General features: G+C 53.8%; 1 protein-coding gene across 2 annotated transcripts in view; it reads left to right on the top strand.

Annotated features, from left to right (window-relative positions):
* The window catches only part of B4GALT2 (beta-1,4-galactosyltransferase 2), a 51,872-nt gene extending 26,074 nt beyond the window's left edge, over positions 1 to 25,798 (top strand). The window contains exons 2-7 of one of the 2 annotated variants that reach the window (XM_069735861.1): positions 840 to 1,178; positions 4,259 to 4,494; positions 15,787 to 15,974; positions 16,145 to 16,267; positions 21,871 to 21,975; positions 24,362 to 25,798. In XM_069735861.1, coding sequence (XP_069591962.1) covers positions 872 to 1,178; positions 4,259 to 4,494; positions 15,787 to 15,974; positions 16,145 to 16,267; positions 21,871 to 21,975; positions 24,362 to 24,512 — 1,110 coding nt within the window. In that variant the 5' untranslated portion in view covers positions 840 to 871 and the 3' untranslated portion in view covers positions 24,513 to 25,798. The remainder of the gene's footprint in view (positions 1 to 839; positions 1,179 to 4,258; positions 4,495 to 15,786; positions 15,975 to 16,144; positions 16,268 to 21,870; positions 21,976 to 24,361) is intronic. The other variant, XM_069735862.1, reaches the window with a different exon arrangement.
* Positions 25,799 to 26,419: the final 621 nt, after the last annotated feature.

Raw genomic sequence — 26,419 nt, 5'->3', positions numbered from 1 at the left:
TATAACCTGGGCATCTACTGTAGATAATGCCGGTATAACCTGGGCATCTCCAGTAGATGATGCAGGTATAACCTGGGCGTGCCATGTAGATGATGCCGGTATAACCTGGGCATGCCTTGTAGATGATGCCGGTATAACCTGGGCATGCCCTGTAGATGATGCCGGTATAACCTCGGCATCTCCTGTAGATAATGCCGGTATAACCTGGGCATCTCCAGTAGATAATGCCGCTTTAACCTGGGCGTGCCTTATAGATGTTGCCGGTATAACCTGGGCATGCCTGGTAGATAATGCCGGTATAACCTGGGCATCTCCTGTAGATAATGCCGATATAACCTGGGCATCTCCTGTAGATGATGCCGGTATAATCTGGGCGTGCCTTGTAGATGTTGCCGGTATAACCTGAGCATCTCCTGTAGATAATGCCGGTATAACCTGGGCATCTCCTGTAGATGATGCTGGTATAACCTGGGCATCTCCTGTAGATAATGCCGGTATAACCTGGGTGTGCCCTGTAGTTGATGCCGGTATAACCTGGGCGTGCCCTGTAGATAATGCCGGTATAACCTGGGCGTGCCCTGTAGTTGATGCCGGTATAACCTGGGCGTGCCCTGTAGATAATGTCGGTGTAACCTGGGCATGCCCTGTAGTTGATGCCGGTATAACCTGGGCATCTCCTGTAGATAATGCCGGTATAACCTGGGCGTGCCCTGTAGATAATGCCGGTATAACCTGGGCGTGCCCTGTAGTTGATGCCGGTATCTCCTGGGCATGCCCTGTAGATGATGCCGATATAACCTGGGCGCGCTGTGCTCCTCACTCTCTGCTCTCCTCCCCAGCACCGTGCTCCGCCCCGCGGGGCTGATGGAAGATGAGCAGGCTGCTGCTGGCCGTCACTCTGGAGCGGGTGTGTAAGGCGGTGCTGCTCCTCTGCCTCGTGCACTTCGTCATCATCATGATCCTGTACTTCGATGTCTACGCTCAGCGCTTGGACTTCTTCACTCGCTTCAGTGTCAGGAACGCGTCGCGGCTTCACCCCTACTACAACTTCACCCGACCCAACGGGACCGCGCACAGCTACACCGCCGAGACCCTCCCTGCCAGCGCCAAGCCGGACCCCAACCAGACAGCCACCGAGAAACCCCTTCCTCCATGCCCAGACTCCCCGCCCGGCCTGGGTAAGTGGCCACCATGGGGCACTGGGTGACACCTACACTGCTGCACTGACACACTGTAACAAATCCACAGCTGTGAGAAGATGCAGAGCAGGACAAGCATCCACGGTCCCTCCTATTGACAGCAAGCAGAGGTGTGGACGGGGCTGGGGTCTATGACTGGAGTAGAGGTCCCTCCTCTGTGCCCGGAACATCACCCCACCCACCTGTCACATCGGACCCCGAAGGCTGCTCCGGCCACGAGGGAGAAATCCTCACACCCCTGCTGTACAGTCACTGGGGGACAGGCATGATGTGACCGCAGCTCTGGAGGTGACTGGAGGGTAATATGTAATAGCAGAATAGTGACTGCAGCTCTGGAGGTGACTGGAGGATAAGACACGATGTAACAGCAGAATAGTGACTGCAGCGCTGGAGGATAAGACACGACGTAACAGCAGATTAGTGACTGCAGCTCTGGAGGTGACTGGAGGATAAGACGTGATGTAACAGCAGAATAGTGACCGCAGCTCTGGAGGTGACTGGAGGATAAGACACGAGGTAACAGCAGAATAGTTACTGCAGCTCTGGAGGATAAGACACGTTGTAACAGCAGATTAGTGACTGCAGCTCTGGAGGTGACTGGAGGATAAGACGTGATGTAACAGCAGAATCGTGACCGCAGCTCTGGAGGTGACTGGAGGGTAATATGTAACAGCAGAATAGTGACCGCAGCTTTGGAGGTGACTGGAGAGTGTCACGGATGCCTTCTCCGTGTTGTCACTTATTCGTCACGTGTCCGCTCTCACACGTGACTTAGATTAACCCTTGCAGGCACAAACCCATCTCCCCACTCTGTCCAGCATTCAACCTCTGTCCTATGCTGTAATGGGAGCATAAGTCACACACCGACCCAGGCCACACACCCGCTCATACACGCTGCCACCACTGACCGAATACACGGGCGATGAGTCCCGGACTAATAATAATACTAATAAAAATATGTCTATCACTCATAAGGCTCACACACCTTTAGGCTATGGATTCTTTTAGAACATTCAAGGTTCAACTTGTTAAAGTTTTATACTTTAATAACAAAAGTTCAATGCTTACAATAAAAAAAAAGGTATAAAAATATGACAATAAAAAGACATACAACTTATGCAAAACAGTGTCAAAATAAACAGGAGAAAACTTACAGAAATCATCTAACTGGTAGTTTGGTTTCTGCTCCCTGAGGGGGGGTGAATGGAGTTGGTGGAACACATCAGCTTCTCAGGCTGCCCTCACATGTGAACACAATTCGCTGTCTGCAGCCTAAATTTATAACTTTGGTCTGAGGTCAGGTTTCTAGACCGGCCCCTCAGGCCAATATCATAACTGCTGCCCGTTTGATTGGGCCACGGCCACGCCCCCAATGAATATATTATTTTCTCTTGTGGAAAGGTTCTCAGGAATAGATTCCCTCAGGCCGCAATTAGCATCTCCCCTCCAAGACCTAGAAGGTGCCAAATGTTGCTTTACTTCTCGGCCCTAGCTAGACCTCCTCGTGAGATATGGAGACAGAATTTCTACTAGTCCCAAGGAAGTACCTATTAACACCTAGGTGCGACTTGCCTTCAGGACAGATGTTACATTATCACTAGTCACACATATAACCCTAGACATATGTCACTACACACATATAGATATATATATATATATATATATATTTCACCACAGAGGGTAATATGTAACCGCAGAATAGTGACCGCAGCTCTGAAGGATAATATGTAACAGCAGAATAGTGACCGCAGCTCTGGAGGTGGCTGGAGGATATGTAACAGCATAGTAGTGACCGCAGCTCTGGAGGTGACTGGAGGATATGTAACAGCAGACTAGTGACCGCAGCTCTGGAGGATATGTAACAGCAGAATAGTGACAACTGCTCTGGAGGTGACTGGAGGATAAGACACAATGTAACAGCAGATTAGTGACTGCAGCTCTGGAGGTGACTGCAGGATAAGACACAATGTAACAGCAGATTAGTGACTGCAGCTCTGGAGGTGACTGGAGGATCGGTTCGCTCTCCTTTTCCTCTATTGATCCTGCTCCTTTTTTCCGCCATATTGTGGTTGTCAGTTTTTCCGTTCATGGTTATCTGTGGTGGTGAAGGAGTTAATGCCATGTAGGGTCTGGCGTGGAGGGAGCGGGGGCTTCTGTGTGGAGGGGCTGTCGGTGTCCTGCGGAGCAATTGCTGTGACACTTGGCCAGGCTGCACGTCCACCTCTGTGTGCCACCGCTCCTGAGACCGCCTCCGTCCACCTCTGTGTGCCACCGCTCCTTAGGCCGCCTCCGTCCATCTCTGTGTGCCTTCGCTCCTGAGGCCGCCTCTGTCCACCTCTGTGCCACCGCTGCTGGGGCCGCCTCTGTCCACCTCTGTGCCACCGCTGCTGGGGCCGCCTCTGTCCACCTCTGTGCCACCGCTCCTGGGGCCGCCTCTGTCCACCTCTGTGCCACCGCTCCTGGGGCTGCCTCCGTCCACCTCTGTGTGCCACCGCTGCTGGGGCTGCCTCCGTCCACCTCTGTGCCACCGCTGCTGGGGCCGCCTCCGTCCACCTCTGTGTGCCACCGCTGCTGGGGCCGCCTCTGTCCACCTCTGTGCCACCGCTGCTGGGGCCGCCTCTGTCCACCTCTGTGCCACAGCTGCTGGGGCCGCCTCTGTCCACCTCTGTGCCACCGCTCCTGGGGCCGCCTCTGTCCACCTCTGTGCCACCGCTCCTGGGGCCGCCTCCGTCCAGCTCTGTGTGCCACCGCTGCTGGGGCTGCCTCCGTCCACCTCTGTGTGCCACCGCTCCTGGGGCCGCCTCCGTTCCCCTCTGTGTGCCACCACTAATCTCAGGACCTCTGCTTGCTGTCAGCGCCCTTGTGATCACAGATACTGTAACCTGGTCCGGCCCTTGTCCTGTTCTCGCAGCTGAGGGTTCTTCACACTGTGTCAGTGCAGGCCATGCTGTGTAACTGAGGGTGTGATGCAATGTAACAAAGCTTCCCCGTGTTCATGTGCTGGCGCCCTCTGTGTGCGGTGATTGTTCCTGGATGCTGAGCTTTCTCCTTCCTTCCAGTCGGCCGCCTCCTGATCGAGTTCAGCTCCCTGATGAGTCTGGAGCGGGTGCAGCGGGAGAACCCCGGGGTGACGGAGGGCGGCCGGTACTCGCCCCGCGACTGTCAGGCCAGAGAGCGGGTGGCCATTGTCATTCCATTCAGACACCGGGAGCATCACCTGAAGTACTGGCTGCACTACATGCACCCGATCCTGCGCCGCCAGAAGGTGGAGTACGGCGTCTACATCATTAATCAGGTGAGCTGCGTACTCCCTACACCTGGGCCGAAGCGGGGTACAGCCCTACTAGTGTATTGGAGGGTGTGACGTCACACCGGGGTACAGCCCTACTAGTGTATTGGAGGGTGTGACGTCACACCGGGGTACGACCCTGCTAGTCTATGGGAGGGTGTGATGTCACACTGGGGTACGACCCTGCTAATCTATGGGAGGGTGTGATGTCACACCGGCGTACGGCCCTACTAGTGTATGGGAGGGTGTGATGTCACACCGGGGTACGGCCCTACTAGTGTATGGGAGGGTGTGATGTCACACCGGCGTACGGCCCTACTAGTGTATGGGAGGGTGTGACGTCACACCTGGGTACGGCCCTACTAGTGTATGGGAGGGTGTGACGTCACACCGGGGTACGGCCCTACTAGTGTATGGGAGGGTGTGACGTCACACCTGGGTACGGCCCTACTAGTCTATGGGAGGATGTGACGTCACACCGGGGTACGGCCCTACTAGTGTATGGGAGGGTGTGACGTCACACCGGGGTACGGCCCTACTAGTGTATGGGAGGGTGTGACGTCACACCGGGGTACGGCCCTACTAGTCTATGGGAGGATGTGATGTCACACCGGGGTACGGCCCTACTAGTGTATGGGAGGGTGTGATGTCACACCGGGGTACGGCCCTACTAGTGTATGGGAGGGTGTGACGTCACACCGGGGTACGGTCCTACTAGTCTATGGGAGGGTGTGACGTCACACCGGGGTACGGCCCTACTAGTCTATGGGAGGGTGTGATGTCACACCGGGGTACGGCCCTACTAGTGTATGGGAGGGTGTGACGTCTCACCGGGGTACGGCCCTACTAGTCTATGGGAGGGTGTGACGTCACACCGGGGTACGGCCCTACTGGTCGATGGGAGGGTGTGACGTCAAACTGGGGTACGGCCCTACTAGTCGATGGGAGGGTGTGACGTCACACCGGGGTACGGCCCTACTAGTCTATGGGAGGGTGTGACGTCACACCGGGGTACGGCCCTACTAGTGTATGGGAGGGTGTGACGTCACACTGGGGTACGGCCCTACTAGTCGATGGGAGGGTGTGACGTCACACCGGGGTACGGCCCTACTAGTGTATGGGAGGGTGTGACGTCTCACCGGGGTACGGCCCTACTAGTGTATGGGAGGGTGTGACGTCACACCGGGGTACGGCCCTACTAGTGTATGGGAGGGTGTGACGTCACACCGGGGTACGGCCCTACTAGTGTATGGGAGGGTGTGACGTCTCACCGGGGTACGGCCCTACTAGTGTATGGGAGGGTGTGACGTCACACCGGGGTACGGCCCTACTAGTGTATGGGAGGGTGTGACGTCACACCGGGGTACGGCCCTACTAGTCTATGGGAGGGTGTGACGTCACACCGGGGTACGGCCCTACTAGTCTATGGGAGGGTGTGACGTCACACCGGGGTACGGCCCTACTAGTGTATGGGAGGGTGTGACGTCACACCGGGGTACGGCCCTACTAGTGTATGGGAGGGTGTGACGTCTCACCGGGGTACGGCCCTACTAGTGTATGGGAGGGTGTGACGTCACACCGGGGTACGGCCCTACTAGTCTATGGGAGGGTGTGACGTCACACCGGGGTACGGCCCTACTAGTGTATGGGAGGGTGTGACGTCTCACCGGGGTACGGCCCTACTAGTGTATGGGAGGGTGTGACGTCACACCGGGGTACGGCCCTACTAGTCTATGGGAGGGTGTGATGTCACACCGGGGTACGGCCCTACTAGTCTATGGGAGGGTGTGACGTCACACCGGGGTACGGCCCTACTAGTCTATGGGAGGGTGTGACGTCACACTGGGGTACGGCCCTACTAGTCGATGGGAGGGTGTGACGTCACACCAGGGTACGGCCCTACTAGTCTATGGGAGGGTGTGACGTCACACCGGGGTACGGCCCTACTAGTCTATGGGAGGGTGTGACGTCACACCGGGGTACGGCCCTACTAGTGTATGGGAGGGTGTGACGTCACACTGGGGTACGGCCCTACTAGTCGATGGGAGGGAGTGACGTCAAACTGGGGTACGGCCCTACTAGTGTATGGGAGGGTGTGACGTCACACCAGGGTACGGCCCTACTAGTCTATGGGAGGGTGTGACGTCACACCGGGGTACGGCCCTACTAGTGTATGGGAGGGTGTGACGTCACACCGGGGTACGGCCCTACTAGTCTATGGGAGGGTGTGACGTCACACCGGGGTACGGCCCTACTAGTGTATGGGAGGGTGTGACGTCACACTGGGGTACGGCCCTACTAGTCGATGGGAGGGTGTGACGTCACACCAGGGTACGGCCCTACTAGTCTATGGGAGGGTGTGACGTCACACCGGGGTACGGCCCTACTAGTGTATGGGAGGGTGTGACGTCACACCGGGGTACGGCCCTACTAGTCTATGGGAGGGTGTGACGTCACACCGGGGTACGGCCCTACTAGTGTATGGGAGGGTGTGACGTCACACCGGGGTACGGCCCTACTAGTGTATGGGAGGGTGTGACGTCACACCGGGGTACGGCCCTACTAGTTGATGGGAGGGTGTGACGTCACACCGGGGTACGGCCCTACTAGTGTATGGGAGGGTGTGACGTCACACCGGGGTACGGCCCTACTAGTTGATGGGAGGGTGTGACGTCACACCGGGGTACGGCCCTACTAGTCGATGGGAGGGTGTGACGTCACACCGGGGTACGGCCCTACTAGTCGATGGGAGGGTGTGACGTCACACCGGGGTACGGCCCTACTAGTCGATGGGAGGGTCTGAGACCTACATTCTCATACTCGGTGACCCTTGGATCCTGAGAGAATGGACGACGACGTGATCCCGGCTTTATTCTCTAGTTCTAGATTTTACGTAAGTCTACACGCCCCTGATATCATCACCGTCGTCTCTGGAGTTTCTCTCTTTAATGTCGCTATAATTTGTACAAATCTAGAGATGAAGGTGACGAGTTCAGGAGAGAGGGGGGAGGTCACAATGATGGCCGACGTGAGCCGAGTGCATGGAGGAATTCCATCGGACACACGGGCTCCTCTCAGCCAGAGGCGGAACACAACTGATATTTATTATTACAGACAAAAGATCATGCGACGGGCAAACACAGGGGTCACACAACTTCCGACCAACTCTCATGTCTGTGATTGTTCATGTTCGGTCCCTTCCATGTCTAGTCTTCAGTTTTATCTACTTCACATTCCTTCCAGGACTTGGTTCCAGGATGCAGACGCCATCTTGCTGCACCACATCTGAGCTAGCTTATGCAGGGTTAATAATTGATGTCATTAGTAGTGATGAGCGAATATACTCGTTACTCGAGATTTTCTGAGCACGCTCGGGGGTCCTCCGAGTATTTTTAGTGCTCGGAGATTTAGTTTTCATCACCTCAGCTGAATGATTTACATCTGTTAGCCAGCTTGATTACATGTGAAGATTCCCTAGTAACGAGGCAACCCCCACATGTACGCAGCGTGGCTAACATATAAATCATTCCGCTGCGGCAATAAAAACTAAATTTCTGAGCACTAAAAAATACTCGGAGGTCACCCAAGCATGCTCGAGTACCGAGTATATTCGCTCATCACTAGTCATTAACCATTCTCTCCTTCACATAGACAAATTAAGTAAAATGATCAGCACACAGCTGTCAGGTGACAGGAAATTGGGCATGGACTGGGTGTCCACCGCAGCCACCTGGGTACCCGAGCAGCGTCCTACACAGTATAGACTACATTTAGCCACTTCATGAATCTGTCAGTCTATTACCGGATTGTGCAGAGCGAGCCAAGGAAGTCCTAGTACCACAGGAGAGGGCGGAGCGAGCCAAGGAAGTCCCAGTACCACAGGAGAGGGCAGAGCGAGCCAAGGAAGTCCCAGTACCACAGGAGAGGGCAGAGCGAGCCAAGGAAGTCCCAGTACCATAGGAGAGGGCAGAGCGAGCCAAGGAAGTCCTAGTACCACAGGAGAGGGCGGAGCGAGTCATGGAAGTCCTAGTACCACAGGAGAGGGCGGAGCGAGCCAAGGAAGTCCTAGTACCACAGGAGAGGGCAGAGCGAGCCAAGGAAGTCCCAGTACCACAGGAGAGGGCAGAGCGAGCCAAGGAAGTCCCAGTACCACAGGAGAGGGCGGAGCGAGCCAAGGAAGTCCCAGTACCACAGGAGAGGGCGGAGCGAGCCAAGGAAGTCCCAGTACCACAGGAGAGGGCGGAGCGAGCCGAGGAAGTCCCAGTACCACAGGAGAGGGCGGAGCGAGCCGAGGAAGTCCCAGTACCACAGGAGAGGGCAGAGCGAGCCGAGGAAGTCCCAGTACCACAGGAGAGGGCGGAGCGAGCCAAGGAAGTCCCAGTACCATAGGAGAGGGCAGAGCGAGCCAAGGAAGTCCCAGTACCACAGGAGAGGGCAGAGCGAGCCAAGGAAGTCCCAGTACCACAGGAGAGGGCGGAGCGAGCCAAGGAAGTCCCAGTACCACAGGAGAGGGCGGAGCGAGCCGAGGAAGTCCCAGTACCACAGGAGAGGGCGGAGCGAGCCGAGGAAGTCCCAGTACCACAGGAGAGGGCGGAGCGAGCCGAGGAAGTCCCAGTACCACAGGAGAGGGCAGAGCGAGCCGAGGAAGTCCCAGTACCACAGGAGAGGGCGGAGCGAGCCAAGGAAGTCCCAGTACCATAGGAGAGGGCAGAGCGAGCCAAGGAAGTCCCAGTACCACAGGAGAGGGCGGAGCGAGCCAAGGAAGTCCCAGTACCACAGGAGAGGGCGGAGCGAGCCAAGGAAGTCCCAGTACCACAGGAGAGGGCAGAGCGAGCCAAGGAAGTCCCAATACCACAGGAGAGGGCGGAGCGAGCCAAGAAAGTCCCAGTACCACAGGAGAGGGCGGAGCGAGCCAAGGAAGTCCCAGGACCACAGGAGAGGGCAGAGCGAGCCAAGGAAGTCCCAGAACCACAGGAGAGGGCGGAGCGAGTCATGGAAGTCCCAGTACCACAGGAGAGAGCGGAGCGAGCCAAGGAAGTCCCAGTACCACAGGAGAGGGCAGAGCGAGCCAAGGATGTCCTAGTACCACAGGAGAGGGCAGAGCGAGCCAAGGAAGTCCCAGTACCACAGGAGAGGGCAGAGCGAGCCAAGGAAGTCCTAGTACCACAGGAGAGGGCAGAGCGAGCCAAGGAAGTCCCAGTACCACAGGAGAGGGCAGAGCGAGCCAAGGAAGTCCCAGTACCACAGGAGAGGGCAGAGCGAGCCAAGGAATTACCACAGGAGAGGGCAGAGTGAGCCAAGGAAGTCCCAGTACCTCAGGCGAAGGCAGAGCGAGCCAAGGATGTCCTAGGGCCACAGGTGAAGGCAGAGTGAGCCAAGGAAGTCCCAGTACCACAGGTGAGGGCAGAGCGAGCCAAGGAAGTCCCAGTACCACAGGAGAGGGCAGAGCGAGCCAAGGAAGTCCCAGTACCACAGGAGAGGGCAGAGCGAGCTAAGGATGTCCCAGGGCCACAGGAGAGGGCAGAGCGAGCCAAGGATGTCCCAGGGCCACAGGAGAGGGCAGAGCGAGCCAAGGAAGTCCCAGTACCACAGGAGAGGGCAGAGCGAGCTAAGGATGTCCCAGGGCCACAGGAGAGGGCAGAGCGAGCCAAGGAAGTCCCAGTACCACAGGAGAGGGCAGAGCGAGCTAAGGATGTCCCAGGGCCACAGGAGAGGGCGGAGCGAGCCAAGGAAGTCCCAGTACCACAGGAGAGGGCGGAGCGAGCCAAGGAAGTCCCAGTACCACAGGAGAGGGCGGAGCGAGCCAAGGATGTCCCAGGGCCACCACCTGTAGCCACAAGTCTCGGACCACCTGTGTAAAGTGCCCCCATCTTAGGAGGGCGGAGTCGATGGCAATGATGGGTACAGATCTGGACAATGTATGTGGGATGAGGCCTTGATCCCAGCCAATCCTAGCGTCTACCAAATTAAACCCCTCCCCCACTGTACAGGAAAGTGGAAACGTCCACTTTATTTCCACCCACGTGTAATGTAGCTGGTAAGAAAAACTGTGTCCTGCTTAACAAGGTAATAAGGACACCCGGGTTACCAACCATCCCACAACTTGGGCCCACTAGTTTTCCAGGGGTAGTTTAAATTGAGATCAGCAAGGACATGTGCCCACAATATGGCCCCTTTTGCCATAACAGAACACCCCAATCCCCCCCCCTTGCTCCGGACTAGACAATTTGCCTGGATTAGACGCTGTATCCACCTGCATGGGTTCCTCAGTCGGCTCAGTACAGACCACCCTTGACCCCAGAGGTAACTCCTTATGTCTCTGACGAAGACGGCGATCAACCCGGATCACCAGAGACATGGCTGCGTCAAGAAGTCAGGAGTCTCAGAGGGCTAAGGCATCCTTCACCCTCAGGCTGGGTTCACACTGCGTTAGTGTGACCCGTTTAACGGACTATGTTACACCGCGGCATAACGCGGTGTAACGTAGTCCGTTAACGCCGCCATTACTTGCAATGGCGGACGCATTGCTAGCGCACGCCCACAATGGGCGGGCGGTAGCGATATGCTGTCATTGAGTGACGGACACGAGACGCGAGCTGCAGTGTTTCCGCGTCCGTCACTGCTAGGGAAGATGAAGCTAGCAGATGCTCCATCTGCGCTAGCGCAGTACCAAAGTTGGCACTTGCGTTAGTGCAGTCCGTTTAACGGATTTGTTGAACGGACTGCATAACGCAAGTGTGAACCTAGCCTTACTGTGAGCCCCTCACAGAACTGACTACAGAGTGCAGGGTCATTCTGCTTGGCAATGTGGACTCAGCAAAGGAGATGTGGTTGGGGTCATCATAAACAAGGCCCAGTGCCTGAAAAAATCCCTCCACTGTCTGGAGCGACTGGGAGTCAGATGGGAGAGAAAACGCCCACGCCTGTGGGTCCCCCTTGAAGAGCGAGATAACTATCCCCACATGTTTCTCCCCTGTAGTACCTGAAGTACAGTTTACAGGCCTCACGGAACACAGGAGACTTGTCACCCCCCCAGAGAACCTGTCTGGTAATGCGACCTTGGGCTCCACTGTGGTTTACCTGTAGAGCGAGATCCCCACACCAGATGTAATAAAGTGCTGTCTAACCACCATGCGTAAATACGCCACCTCCAAACTGAGCTGCTGCAACTGCCCTGTCAGAGCAGAGATTGGATCCATCACGGATCAGAGAAAATGGTAGCGATCAGAGCTATGTCACAACAGAGCTGTCGGGTGACCCAGGACCAGGGGCTTCTTCACTGTCCCTAACACTAGGGGGCGCCCAAGCTCGCCCTGCTCCTTGGGATACTTCAGATGGCGAAAACGCCGGGGCCTCCACCCTTGTCTTACCACCCAAGTTATCCCTTCGTCTATCCCCTTCCCCCACACAGGGAAGAGGGGGCGCTACTGTGCACCGCAGTACACCAACCCGACAAACAAGGCAACATGGACAAGAGTTAACAAAACTCCATGCATACAAAATATTCACTCACATATAACAGAGGAATGCACCAGGGTGTGCAGGAAGGGGAAGAAACGAAAACATGGAAGGACAAGGAATTATCAAGCGTACAAACCAGACAACAGTCGTTTATACCTCCTCCAGCTCTACTTCTCACACTCCAATATCATGCAGCAAGAGCTAACTTTGACAAGGACTTGGTAATAGAGCCCTGGTTATATAGGGAAAAGGAGTGGCTAACCGAGCACAGCTGAACCCAGGGATTTCCAACATGGTCGACTAACCCCTGTTTTGCTGGAAGACAAGGGTAAACTGAAAACTCCACACACAACATTTTCACTCACATATAACAGAGGAATCCACAGGGGTGTGCAGGAAGTGGAAGAAAGCAAAACAGGTATTTTTGGGGTCAATCGCTCTGCACATCTCGGATTGCCAATCTTTGCCGGGTCCTCCTGGCAGTAGCTCCACATGTGATTGCAGTGTCATCTGTGTAAAGCGTCCTCTAGGTCACCCAGACTTCCCATTGGGTTCACGTCTACGCTTGGCCATTCCTATACAGCTCCAGAGCCCAATGCTGACCCCACCATACCTCACTGTGAGGATGGAGGTCTTCTGGTGATGACTGATTTCACTTTGTACCTTCTGGAATTATGGCCACAAATTTCCCATTCGGTCTCATGAGACAGACCTCGTTTCCCACATACTTGTGGCCCACGTGATGGGGGCTTGGGCACATCGTTGCCAGCCTGGATATTTTGTAAGAGAAGTCTCCATCTTCCCCTCCCTTACCCCACAGACCGGAGATATGAAGAATACTGGAGATTGTAGTCCCATTCAGGACACAACCAGGACTGGACAGAAATTCCTGCAGCTCCTCTAATGTTGCTCTCGGCCTCCTGCAGCTCCTCTGTTGTTGCCCTTGGCCTCCTGCAACCTCCATGTTCCTCTTGTTACTGATGTGTGAGGGACATCCAGTTCTCGGTGATGACGCTGTTCTGAGAAATCTCAGCCGCTCCCTGATGACGTCTTCACTGTATCCATGATAGATCTAATAGCTGGGAAATCTTTTTGTTCCCTTCTCCTGACTGACAATTTTCCACACTGAGATCCTTTGCTGTGTTGTCAGCTGTTTACAGCCCAGGAATGGTCTCCTGGAGCAGTGACACTTTCTCTGGGGTTAATCAGAATCACTGTACATGACGGCGGCTGAGTGCTGACTACTGTGTAACACGGGGGAAATGTGGTCAGTTAATCCTGGCACAACCACAGCCCCAATGGGTGTGCACACTTATGCATCCACAATACTGTAGGTCATTTATATTTTTCCCTGTAGTTTGTTCCTCTCAGGATTTGTACAGAATCTGGCGACATTAATGGGGAAAGTCCTGAGACGAATCTTCTACATGACAATAACCTGCCTTTCATAGGGCGTGTAGACTTTCTATATCCCCTGTATACATGGGTCTTGGTTCCTCGGCAGACCCTCATCTTGGTGAAGGCCGGATCCCACCACTCCATCGACTCCTCCCCAGTTTCATAGCTCCTCCTCCTGGAGACACGAGTTGCTATGACGACAGATACCCAGCTGAATTTCAATATACTACACATGCAAATTGCCTCTTCAGAGAAAAAGCGGACTTGGACTCTATAGCGCCACCTGTTGGAAGCAGCGGTCCTGCAAGTCACAATCAGCCCTTTAACGAGTCGTGTAATGTGACTTAGGCCTCGTTCACGCTTCCGTCTTTCAGCTCCCGTCGAGATACGTTGATTTTTGAGAATGCAGCATCCTGCATTTTCTCATAGACTTGTATTAGTGACGGATGGCCATCCGTTTCATCCGTCGTGCACTGGATCCTGCGTAAAAAACGGTCAGGTGGGGCGGAGAAAACATTCAGAGGAACGTTTATTCTGCAAGTCAGAAAATTGGTCAGCGACGCATCCTGCGCTGCCCGTCACTGGCTCCAATGGAAGCCTATGGGCGCAGGATCCGTCGCTGACCGTCACACACAGGAATCCAGCGACAGATCCCGTTTTTCCCTCTGAGCATGCCCAGAAGGATTTTCAAGGCAGGGGAAAAATCTCCGTCTCTCTCTCGGCTGGGGGTCTCTGTGGGGGCGTCTCTGGGCAGCTGGGGGCGTCTCTGTGGGGGCGTCACTGGAGGGGCTGGCAATGTCTCTGGGTGCGCTGGCGGCATCTCCGGAGGGGCAGGGGGTGTCTCTGGGCAGCTGGGGGTCTCTGTGGGGGCGTCTCTGGGCAGCTGGGGGGGTCTCTGGGCAGCTGGGGGTCTCTGTGGGGGCAGGGGGTGTCTCTGGGCAGCTGGGGGTGTCTCTGGGCAGCTGGGGGTCTCTGTGGGGGCGTCTCTGGGCAGCTGGGGGTGTCTCTGGGCAGCTGGGGGTCTCTGTGGGGGCGTCTCTGGGCAGCTGGGGGTGTCTCTGGGCAGCTGGGGGTGTCTCTGGGCAGCTGGGGGCATCTCTGGGCGGGCTGGGGGTGTCTCTGGGCAGCTGGAGGTGTCTCTGGGCAGCTGGGGGTCTCTGCGGGGGCGTCACCAGAGGGGCTGGGCATGTCTCTGGGTGGGCTGGCGGTATCTCCGAAGGGGCAGGGGGTGTCTCTGGCCAGCTGGGGGTCTCTGTGGGGGCATCTCTGGGCAGCTGGGGGCGTCTCTGTGGGGGCGTCACTGGAGGGGCTGGGCATGTCTCTGGGTGCGCTGGCGGCATCTCCGGAGGGGCAGGGGGTGTCTCTGGGCAGCTGGGGGTCTCTGTGGGGGCGTCTCTGGGCAGCTGGGGGTGTCTCTGGGCAGCTGGGGGTGTCTCTGGGCAGCTGGGGGCATCTCTGGGCGGGCTGGGGGTGTCTCTGGGCAGCTGGGGGTCTCTGCGGGGGCGTCACCAGAGGGGCTGGGCATGTCTCTGGGTGGGCTGGCGGTATCTCCGAAGGGGCAGGGGGTGTCTCTGGGCAGCTGGGGGTCTCTGTGGGGGCGTCACCGGGCAGCTGGGGGCATCTCTGGGCAGCTGGAGGTGTCTCTAGGCGGGCTGGGGGTCTCTGTGGGGGCGTCTCTGGGCAGCTGGGGGTGTCTCTGGGCAGCTGGAGGTGTCTCTGGGCAGCTGGGGGTCTCTGCGGGGGCGTCACCGGAGGGGCTGGGCATGTCTCTTTGTGGGCTGGCGGCATCTCCGGAGGGGCAGGGGGTGTCTCTGGGCAGCTGGGGGTCTCTGTGGGGGCGTCACCGGGCAGCTGGGGGCATCTCTGGGCAGCTGGAGGTGTCTCTAGGCGGGCTGGGGGTCTCTGTGGGGGCGTCTCTGGGCAGCTGGGGGTGTCTCTGGGCAGCTGGAGGTGTCTCTGGGCAGCTGGGGGTCTCTGCGGGGGCGTCACCGGAGGGGCTGGGCATGTCTCTTTGTGGGCTGGCGGCATCTCCGGAGGGGCAGGGGGTGTCTCTGGGCAGCTGGGGGTCTCTGTGGGGGCGTCACCGGGCAGCTGGGGGCATCTCTGGGCAGCTGGAGGTGTCTCTAGGCGGGCTGGGGGTCTCTGTGGGGGCGTCTCTGGGCAGCTGGGGGTGTCTCTGGGCAGCTGGAGGTGTCTCTGGGCAGCTGGGGGTCTCTGCGGGGGCGTCACCGGAGGGGCTGGGCATGTCTCTGGGTGGGCTGGCGGCATCTCCGGAGGGGCAGGGGGTGTCTCTGGGCAGCTGGGGGTCTCTGCGGGGGTGTCTCTGGGCAGCTGGGGGTCTCTGCGGGGCTCGCGTCCTCAGCACTGTGCACCGCGGTGGCTGCTCCTTATTACGGTACAGGTCAGACACATGATTAACCCCTTGCTTTCTGTCGGCAGCACGGTGAGGAGACCTTTAATCGCGCCAAGCTCCTGAACGTTGGCTTTCTTGAGGCGCTGAAGGACGCGGAGTACGACTGCTTCATCTTCAGCGACGTGGATCTCATCCCCATGGATGACCGGAACCTGTACCACTGCTACGAGCAGCCGCGACACTTCGCCATCGCCATGGACAAGTTCGGCTTCAGGTAATGGACTCTGCCTTTAAAGAGACAGTCACTTTCCAGGGAAAGAAAAGCGTGACCGCGGGAACAGATGTCGCTGAAGCTTGTATCCCGGGCCGGCGTCAGGAGCAGCCGTACGTCTGTGTGCACACCTGCCGCTGCACGTTTCTCTGAGCAGTTTCTTTCCCTTCCAGGCTCCCGTACGCCGGATACTTCGGAGGAGTTTCTGGTCTGACGAAGGCGCAGTTCTTGAAGATCAATGGTTTTCCTAACGAATATTGGGGCTGGGGCGGAGAGGACGACGACATCTACAACAGGTGCAGAACTCCATACTGCTGCCGGCACTGTGGGATCTTGTGTGTATCATCATCCACCGCATGCATCATCATGCACCAATGCCACATGTATCATCATCCACCCAGGGCCGCTATTGGGCAAAGTGGGGCCCTGGGCAAAAGCTTTAAAAGGGCCCCAAATGCTGACATATTGCACATCGCACAGAAACATTTTGGTTGTATTTACACGCCCTGATTTCAGGCCGCTAAACGAGTTTCCCGGGCTCCTTACACTGAGGAAGGATAATGGGGACAGAAGGATCACTAGTAGATGAGTCTGTCCCCAGACAGTATCATGTTATCAGCAGCACATCTTCAGTTTACACCAGCGATGTGCTGCCGAGAACAATGATTTCTGTTCTGATATAACCAATCCAATCACTCGATGAATAGGCAGCATTTTGCTTGTTTAGTAAATACACCCTGTCAGGAAATAGGAAGAACTTCTGATTACTTCAATTACACATACAGAGCTCTCAGCTGCAGTTTCCTGTGCCTGCCAACAGTAGGCTGAATTCTAAGCCTGCAGGCAACTCCCTCCCCCCTGCTATATAGTTGTAATGCGAGACCAGGAATGTTTATGGCTCTGTGCTGCGACAGACAAGTCTCCCTACACTTCTCATTCTCCCCTCCAACCGAATACCAGCTAAAACTGGAACAGCAACCATGGGATTTAATTGTTCTTTTAAGGTTATGTATATTGGCACCGATCAGGGCTAGAGATATAAGGATTATATATTCCGGATCAAGAGATCTATAGCTCACGGAAATCGCTAGTAGCCAAACCCGACGAGTGCAAGGAGCGGGTTTCTCTGTAAGCGAGTCATGTAACTACGCTTTTACTCTTAAAAGAATCCCCCCGACGGGGTGCACATCCTGATCATTGTGTCTTTCGTATACGAGGTTCATACAGCGAGCTATGTATAAAAATGGTTGCCATAACTCTAAGAAAAGGGGAGGATTCTGCCTCTAAGTGAGGTCACCACAGGGGGAATTTTTTGGTTTTAGGCTCGGAAATAAGTGAGTAAAATTCACACGTCTTTTGTCCGGGGGTCTAGCTGAGAGACGGGTGATGCATCTGGATATATGCTCGCCCTTTCCCCACAGCACACGGTCAGCCATGAGATGAAATGACATAAGGAAATGTAAGTGTTTTTTCAACCTTAAATCCCATTTTATTTGTAATTGTACTGTACATACGATACTTGTCTACTTTATAATATCTTTTTTATACTTCAGTAACCACTGCCTACCTTTTTTGGAGTAAAATATAAAATTACTATCTTGTCTCTCATTGCTCTATAGCGTACTGTCAAGTGCTTTGAGGTGAATTATGCTACTAATCGGGTCGGCTCCACACCCGTTAATTATTAGAAAATCGGAGCTGGTGGCAGCGGAATTTGTCCTGTGCGTTTGGGAGGCTTTGTATCGACAACGTTGATGATTATTGTTCCCGCCTGAGTGGGAGTAGTTATATCGCCCTAGCTGCAGTGGGCGCCTTAGCCAGTACAAAGTAAGACAGCCTTTCTGGTGGCTAATTATCCTAGGTGCCGTGCCTTTGTCTGACCTGAGGGTAAGGGGGGGCGCCAGAGAGCTGCAAGTTCCAAACCGGAACTGGGAAGTGGGATATAGATAAATCCCCTTCAGAAAGAACCAGGGGCAACCAAAGAACCTCGGTGCATGACAAATTGGTGTGAGTGCTGGGGATGATAAAGGTATCCTCGTGAATCGTGACAGTCGACTGCTGTCAACTGCTTTTAACACGGGAGAGTTCCACAGGGCTGTTTTCAAAGCCTGGAAGGCCACCTCACAGCCGTCTGTTCAGTCGACTATTTGTTGTGAGTGGTGGGGATGATAAAGGGATCCCCCCTGTGAACCGTGACACACCCCATAGTCCTCCACATAGTATAATGCATCCCACAGTCCTCCATAGAGTATAATGTGCTCCCCATAGTCTTCCATATGGTGTAAAACACTCCCAGTAGTCCTCCGTATGGTATAATACACTCCCAATAGTCCTCCGTATGCTATAATACACTCGCAATAGTCCTCCACATGCTATAATACACTGCAAATAGTCCTTTGTCTGGTATAATACACTCCTTATAGTCCTCCATCTGGTATAATACACTTCCCATAGTCCTCCATATGGTATAATACACTCCCTATAGTCCTCTGTCTGCTATAATACACTTCCCATAGTCCTCCATCTGGTATAATACACTCCTCATAGTCCTCAATGTAGTACAATGCACTTACTATAGTATAATGCACCCCATAGTTCTTCATATAGTTTAATGCATTTTCACATTGTCCTCGATATAGTATAATGCAAGTCCCATATACTACATATAGTATAATGCACTGCCCATAGTCTTCACTAAGAGTATAATGCAGCCCCCTCATATAGTATAATACAGCCACCCATAGAATATAATGCAGCCCCCCTTATATAGTATAGTGCAGCCCCATCATAGACTATAATGTAGCCCCCCATAGAGTATAATGCACCCCATAGTTCTTCATATAGTTTAATGCATTTTCACATCCATCTCACAAGTGTCTCCAGAGGAAAATAATATATATTCATTAGTAGAGCAGCCGTGCCCAATCAAACAGACCGCAATTATGATATTAACCTGGGAGGCCGGTTTAGAAACCTGACCTCAGACCAAAGTAATAAATTTAGGCTGCAGACAGAGAATTGTGTTCACATGTGAGGACGCCTTGAGAAGCTGGTGTGTTCCACAACTACATTCACCCCCCCTCAGGGAGCAGAAAGCAGACTACCAGTTAGATGATTTCTGTAAGTTTATCCTGTTTATTTTGACATTGTTTGCATAAGTTGTATGTCTTTTTATTACCATATTTTTATACCTTTTTCTTAGAGCAGTCCCACACGTCCAGATAATTCCGGTACCGGAAAAAATCGGTACCGGAATTACCTGTGTCCGTGTGCCCCTGCGTTTCTGTGGCACATCAGTGTGGCACACGAGCGGCACACGTGTGCCGCCCGTGTGCCCACTGGGTACCACACGGAGCGTGCAGGAGACAGCGCTAAAGTTTAGCGCTGTCCTCTGCATCGTGCTGAAACCGCGACTCATATCTTCTGTGCAGCAGCGTTTGCTGCAGAGAAGATATGAATAATCCATTTTTTTGGGGGTCTTTCTTGTATAAAATAAAGGTCCATGTCCCCACCCCCTGTGCGCCCCTTCCCCCCCCCCCCCCCCTCGCTGTTCTGAAAATACTCACCCAGCTCTCTTGTTGGCTGTCGCTGCTTCCTCTCCTGGCTGCACCTTCTACTGTATGCGGTCACGTGGGGCCGCTCATTTACAGTAATGAATATGCGGCTCCACCCCTATGGGAGGTGGAGCCGCATATTCATGACTGTAAATGAGCGGCTCCAGGTGACCGCATACAGTAGAAGGTGCAGCCAGGAGAGGAAGCAGCGACAGCCAACAAGAGAGCTGGGTGAGTATTTTCAGAACAGCGGGGGGGCGCACAGGGGGTGGGGACATGGACCTTTATTTTATACACGAAAAACCACAAAAATATGGATTATTCATATCTTCTCTGCAGCAAACGCTGCTGCACAGAAGATATGAATCGCTGCTTCAGCACCATGTGGGGGGGACAGCGCTTACTGGAGCGCTGTCTCCTGCACGGCACACGGACTGCACACGGACAACGTCCATGTGCGGTACGTGTTTTACACGGACCCATTGACTTTAATGGGTCCGTGTAATACGTGCGCTCCCACGAACACTGACATGTCTCCGTGTTTGGCACACGGAGACACAGTCCGCAAAAAATCAATGACATCTGCACAGATGCATTGATTTCAATGTGTCTACGTGTGTCAGTGGCTCCGGGATGTGAGGAAACTGTCACCTCACGTACCGGAGACACTGACGTGTGAAACCGGCCTTTTTGTAAGCATTGAACTTTTTGCTATTATAGTATAAAACTTTAACAAGTTGAACCTTGAATGTTCTAAAAGAATCCATAGCCTAAGGTGTGTGAGCCTTATGAGTGATAGACATATTTTTATTAGTATTATTAGTTCCAGGACTCATCGCCTGTGTATTCGATGAGTGGTGGCAGCGCGTATGAGCGGGTGTGTGGCCTGGGTCGGTGTGTGATTTGAGTCCATTACAGCATAGGACAGAGGTTGAATGCTGGACTGAGAGTGGGGAGATAGATTAACCCTTGCAGGCACAACCCCAAGTCACCCCTTGCATAGAATATAATGTACCCCCCATAGAATATAATGCAGCTCTCCCTAGAATATAATGCAGTCCCGCATAGAATATAAAGCAGCCCCCCATAGAATATAATGCAGCCCCCCATAGAATGTAATGCATCCCCCCAATAGAATATAATGCAGCCGCCATAGAATATAATGCAGCCTCCCATAGAATATAATGCAGCCCTTCATAGAATATATTCTGTGGAGAGCTGCATTATATTCTATGGGGGGGCTGCATTATATTCTGAGGGGCTGCATTATATTCTATGGGGGGTACATTATATTCGATACAAGGGGCTGCATTATATTCTATGACGGGGCAGATGTGTTACAGGTCTGGTGGGGGTGTCGTATAGTGAGGCAGCTCTGGGGGACAATCTCCCACCTAGTGTCCCAGATCTACTAGAGGTGATCCTACCCCTCCAGATCATTACTAGCGGTGATCCTACCCCCCTACATCACTACTAGTGGTGATCCTACCCCCCACATCATTACTAGTGGTGATCCTACCCCCCTACATCATTACTAGCGGTGATCCTACCCCCCCCCCCCCCAGATCATTACTAATGGTGATCCTACCCCCTCTGCATCATTACTAGAGGTGATCCTACCCCCCAACCCACATCATTACTAGTGATGATCATACCCCCCTACATCATTACTAGTGGTGATCCTACCCCCCCTCATCATTATTAGTGGTGATCCTACCCCCCTCTACATCATTGCTAGAGGTGATCCTACCCCCCACATCATTACTAGAGATGATCCTACCTCCCCAGATCATTACTAGTGGTGATCCTGCCTCCCTACATCATTACTAGTGGTGATCCTACCCCCCTACATCATTACTAGAGGTGATCCTACCCCCCTACATCATTACTAGAGATGATCCTACCTCCCCAGATCATTACTAGTGGTGATCCTACCCCCTACATCATTACTAGAGATGATCCTACCCCCTCTACATCATTACTAGTGGTGATCCTACCCCCCCTACATCATTACTAGTGGTGATCCTACCCCCCTCTACATCATTACTAGTGGTGATCCTACCCCCTACATCATTACTAGAGATGATCCTACCCCCTTTACATCATTACTAGTGGTGATCCTACACCCCCTACATCATTTCTAGTGGTGATCCTACCCCCCCTACATCATTACTAGTGGTGATCCTACCCCCCTCTACATCATTTCTAGTGGTGATCCTACCCCCTACATCATTACTAGTGGTGATCCTACCCCCCTACATCATTACTAGTGGTGATCCTACCCCCCTCCCATCATTACTAGAGGTGACCCGCATGTTTCTCACCCACTTTTGCTTCTCTTCCAGGATTACGCTGAACGGGATGAAGGTCTCCAGACCCGACATTCGCATCGGTCGTTATCGAATGATCAAACATGAGCGCGACAAGCACAACGAGCCGAACCCCCAGCGGTAAATCCTCCTCCGCGAATACAATATGTACATGGTGGATTGTTACTGCTGAGACAGGAAACAGTCAGCATGCCTGCAGATGTGTGGAGTGTTACTGCCGAGACAGGAAACAGTCAGCATGCCTGGAGATGTGCAGAATGTTGTGGAATGTTACTGCCGAGACAGGAAACAGTCAGCATGCCTGGAGATGTTGTCACGATAATGTAAAAATGCAACGGTCTGAGGGATTTTTTTAGAAGGTGTCATGGTTCCAGACACTTTGCTTAGAAAGCTCTTCCTCTCTGTCTTGGCCTGCAGGCAACTCACTCCCCCCTGAATACTGCTGTAACTTGAAACTCCAGTGTGGGACTCTGCCCCCCCCCCCTTCCTCTCGAATGCAGGAGTGTGTAGAAATCCTTTGTCTGAAAACCATGTGCTCTTGGTCATGTACCACCTTAATAGTAAGGCATCACATGACCCCAATTAGTGACAGAGATATTGAAGTTATATATTTGATAGGTGCATCGGCCGGGCCATCACACAGTGCATTTTCTAGGCCTTGCGGATACGGAGAAACAATGCTGCTTAACAGGGGCTCATAAGCACGTCGTGTTTGGGCTCAAATTAACACCCAGCTCATGCCCGAAAGAAGGCTGGTTCCGTGATCACTATACAAGGTTGCATCCTGGAGCCACAGGGGATATGAATGTTCCATAACTCTGAGTCCCTCTGAGAAAGTAGAAGAGCATTTCGTAGCTCCGCCCTCAGTGATGTCAAGACCAAGGGGTATGAGACCCTGAAAGCTCAGTTTTCACTAGCCTTTGACCTGACCAGGAAGCTAGCTGAGAGATTCTCTATAATGCATCTTGATGTATCGCCCCTCCCCCGAGCCACATGGTCTGCCATAAGCTGAAATGATATAAGGAACTGTAAGTGTTTTTTTTCTTCTGTTAATCCCTTTTTATTTGTAATCGTCTGTATATACCTAATCGTCTCATTTTATAATATATTTTTACCCTTCTGTAAACACTGCCTACCTTTTTTGGAGTAAAATATAAAATTACTAGCTTTGTCTCTACTTGCTCTATAACGAACTGTCACGTCCTCTGAGGTGAATTACGCTACTAATCTGGGTGGGCTCCTGACTCGTTATTAATTAAGAAATCGGAGCTGGTGGCAGCGTATTTGTCCTGTGCGTTTGGGAGGCTTTGTGTCGACGGAGATGTGCAGAGTGTCAGCTGAATCTCTCCGCATCTCTAGTTTTATAGTTTTTCAGGTTGAAAGTGTTGAATCCAACACATAACCTGAGACACCGCCCCAGAGGAGGGCACGAGTCCCACAGGGCTGAAGCCAAAAGCTCCATATTAGGCACGCAAAATTGTCGAAAAAAACGCATGATCAGTGTAGAGTGGGGAAAATTGGTGCACCCCCCTAATAAACCAGATAAATAGTGCAGCCCCCCATAACATTAATGCAACGGAGAAACAAAAAAGTGGAGTAATCAGTTTCCACAATACAGAGGAGCAGTGTGATGGCTGTAAGGTGTACAAAGGAGGAAAGCATCAGACCCTAAACGTGGAGGGTGCACGGACCACCCCTCGTATTCACTACACGAGGTAGAGGAGGTGGGGTCTAGAGGAGGCAACTGCCCCGACGCACGTTTCACGTGTGCTTTCTCAAAGGGAGGTGCGACTGGAGGATCAGACACAATGGAACAGCAGAATAGTGACCGCAGCTCTGGAGGTGACTGTAGGGTAAGACGTTTAGTAACAGAATAGTGAGTGCAGCTCTGGAGGATCAGACACCATGGAACATCAGAATAGAGACCGCAGCTCTGGAGGTGACTGGATCGTAAGCTGTGAAGCAACAGAATAGTGAGTGCAGCTCTGGAGGTGACTGGAGGATAAGACACGATGTAACAGCAGAATAGTGACCGCCGCTCTGGAGGTGACTGGAGGGTAAGACACAATGTAACAGCAGAATAGTGACTGCAGCTCTGGAGGTGACTGGAGGGTAAGACACGATGTAACAGCAGGATAGTGAATGCAGTTCTGGAGGGTAAGACATGATGTAACAGCAGAATAGTGACTGCAGCTCTGGAGGTGACTGGAGGGTAAGACATGATGTAACAGCAGAATAGTGAATGCAGCTCTGGAGGTGACTGGAGCATAAGACACGATGTAACAGCAGAATAGTGACTGCAGCTCTGGAGGTGACTGGAGGATAAGACACGATGTAACAGCAGAACAGTGACTGCAGCTCTGGAGGTGACTGGAGGATAAGACACGATGTAACAGCAGAACAGTGACTGCAGCTCAGGAGGTGTCTGGAGGATGAACCATGAGCAGAGGTTTTTGTCGTCTGCACTTTGTTTGCTTTTTGTAACTTCACCATTTTTTTTTTTCAGGTTCACAAAGATCCAGAACACTAAGGTGACGATGAAGAAGGACGGGATCCACACGCTCCACTACCAAGTCGTCCATTTTTCTAAATTCCCCATGTACACGAACATCACAGTGGATATTGGGAAGCCCCCACCGCGGCCCGCAAGGGGATAGCGCCTCCTGGACTCTGCGCACGTCTGCTTCACCTGCTGAGGATTGTGGGGTCTCAGACTCCACCGCGGGTCACAACACGACGCTCCTCGCTTGTTATTGAGCTTGTCACCAGGAGAATCCAGATCTGTTGCTGCCGGGGATCTGCAGTGATCTGCCCTCCGGACATAGCTTTGAGCAGGTCCTCACTGCTTCACCCACATTGTTTCTTTCCTCTTTACCATGGAGATGTTTCCGCTATCCTGGTCTCGGCTGCTGGCGTTCACCACTGTTGGCTGCTATGGAGCACGGCAGCACGCAGTGTGATCTGCTCTGGAGGACGGCAGCACGCAGTGTGATCTGCTCTGGAGGACGGCAGCACGCAGTGTGATCTGCTCTGGAGGACGGCAGCACGCATTGTGATCTGCTCTGGAGGACGGCAGCACGCAGTGTGATCTGCACCGGAGCACGGCAGCACGCAGTGTGATCTGCACCGGAGCACGGCAGCACGCAGTGTGATCTGCTCCGGAGCACGGCAGCACGCAGTGTGATCTGCTCCGGAGCACGGCAGCACGCAGTGTGATCTGCTCCGGAGCACGGCAGCACGCAGTGTGATCTGCTCTGGAGCACGGCAGCACGCAGTGTGATCTGCTCTGGAGCACGGCAGCACGCAGTGTGATATGCTGCGCTCGAGCACGGCAGCACGCAGTGTGATCTGCTCTGGAGAACGGCAGCACGCAGTGTGATCTGCTCTGGAGGACGGCAGCACGCAGTGTGATCTGCTCTGGAGCACGGCAGCACGCAGTGTGATCTGCTCCGGAGCACGGCAGCACGCAGTGTGATCTGCTCCGGAGCATGGAAGCACGCAGTGTGATCTGCTCCGGAGCACGGCAGCACGCAGTGTGATCTGCTCCGGAGCACGGCAGCACGCAGTGTGATATGCTGCGCTGGAGCACTGCGGCACGCAGTGTGATCTGCTGTGGAGCACGGCGGCACGCAGTGTGATATGCTGCGCTGGAGCACGATGACAGTTCTGTGCGGACAGCTGTGTGTGAGGCTGCTCTCCACCTGTTGATGCCGGAGTCTGATTGGCCCCTCGTCCCGGGGTCGCGGTGTGGTTACCTCAGGACCCTCGGAGTTCTGATGCGCAGCGCGGTGTCGGCGGGTCTCGCTGGTTGGACGCTCACTTTTTTAACTCTTTGTGTCCTGCCGTTTCCTCTTATACTTTCTCCTTCCTGAATCTTCAGTTTTTCACGTTTTTTACCGGCTGTGCGTTTATTGGACACATAAAAGATGAGAAATGCATGCGACCCCGAGGAGGAGCGGCGTCTGTGCATGAGCCCATGTCATCGTCTGAGGACGCAGCACCACATCTGCGGAGGAGGATAGAGGGGCGGCTCTGTGGATGGTGGGACCTGCGGTACTGCGGCTCCGGGGCCACACACCCTGCACTTGTGGCTTCTAGGAGAATTCAGGCACCAATTCTAGAGCAACTATTGGCTGTGAGATGTCAGGTGACCGGCGACACCTCGATATTATGTGACGGAGGAGAGAAAAAGCATGTCTGCCCCCTAATCACCTCCAGAGCTGCATTCACTATTCTGACAAAAGAAAATGCAACAATAAAATATAAAATAGTGACCGCAGCTCTGGAGCATAAGACACAATGTAACAGCAGAATGTGACTGCAGCTCTGCCGGTGACTGGTGGGTGAGACACTATCTGGGTATTGTCTGCAGCTCTGGAGGTGACTGGAGGATGAGACATGATGTAACAGCAGAATAGTGACTGCAGCTCTGGAGCATAAGACACGATGTAACAGCAGAATGTGACTGCAGCTCTGGCGGTGACTGGAAGGTGAGACACTATCTGGGTATTGTCTGCACCTCTGGAGGTGACTGGAGGGTAAGGCAATGTGTATCTGGGGCTTG

This window comes from Ranitomeya imitator, chromosome 8 (assembly GCF_032444005.1).
Source record: "Ranitomeya imitator isolate aRanImi1 chromosome 8, aRanImi1.pri, whole genome shotgun sequence".
In the NCBI taxonomy this organism is placed as follows: domain Eukaryota; kingdom Metazoa; phylum Chordata; class Amphibia; order Anura; family Dendrobatidae; genus Ranitomeya; species Ranitomeya imitator.
This window is presented reverse-complemented; position numbering and strand designations above follow the sequence as displayed.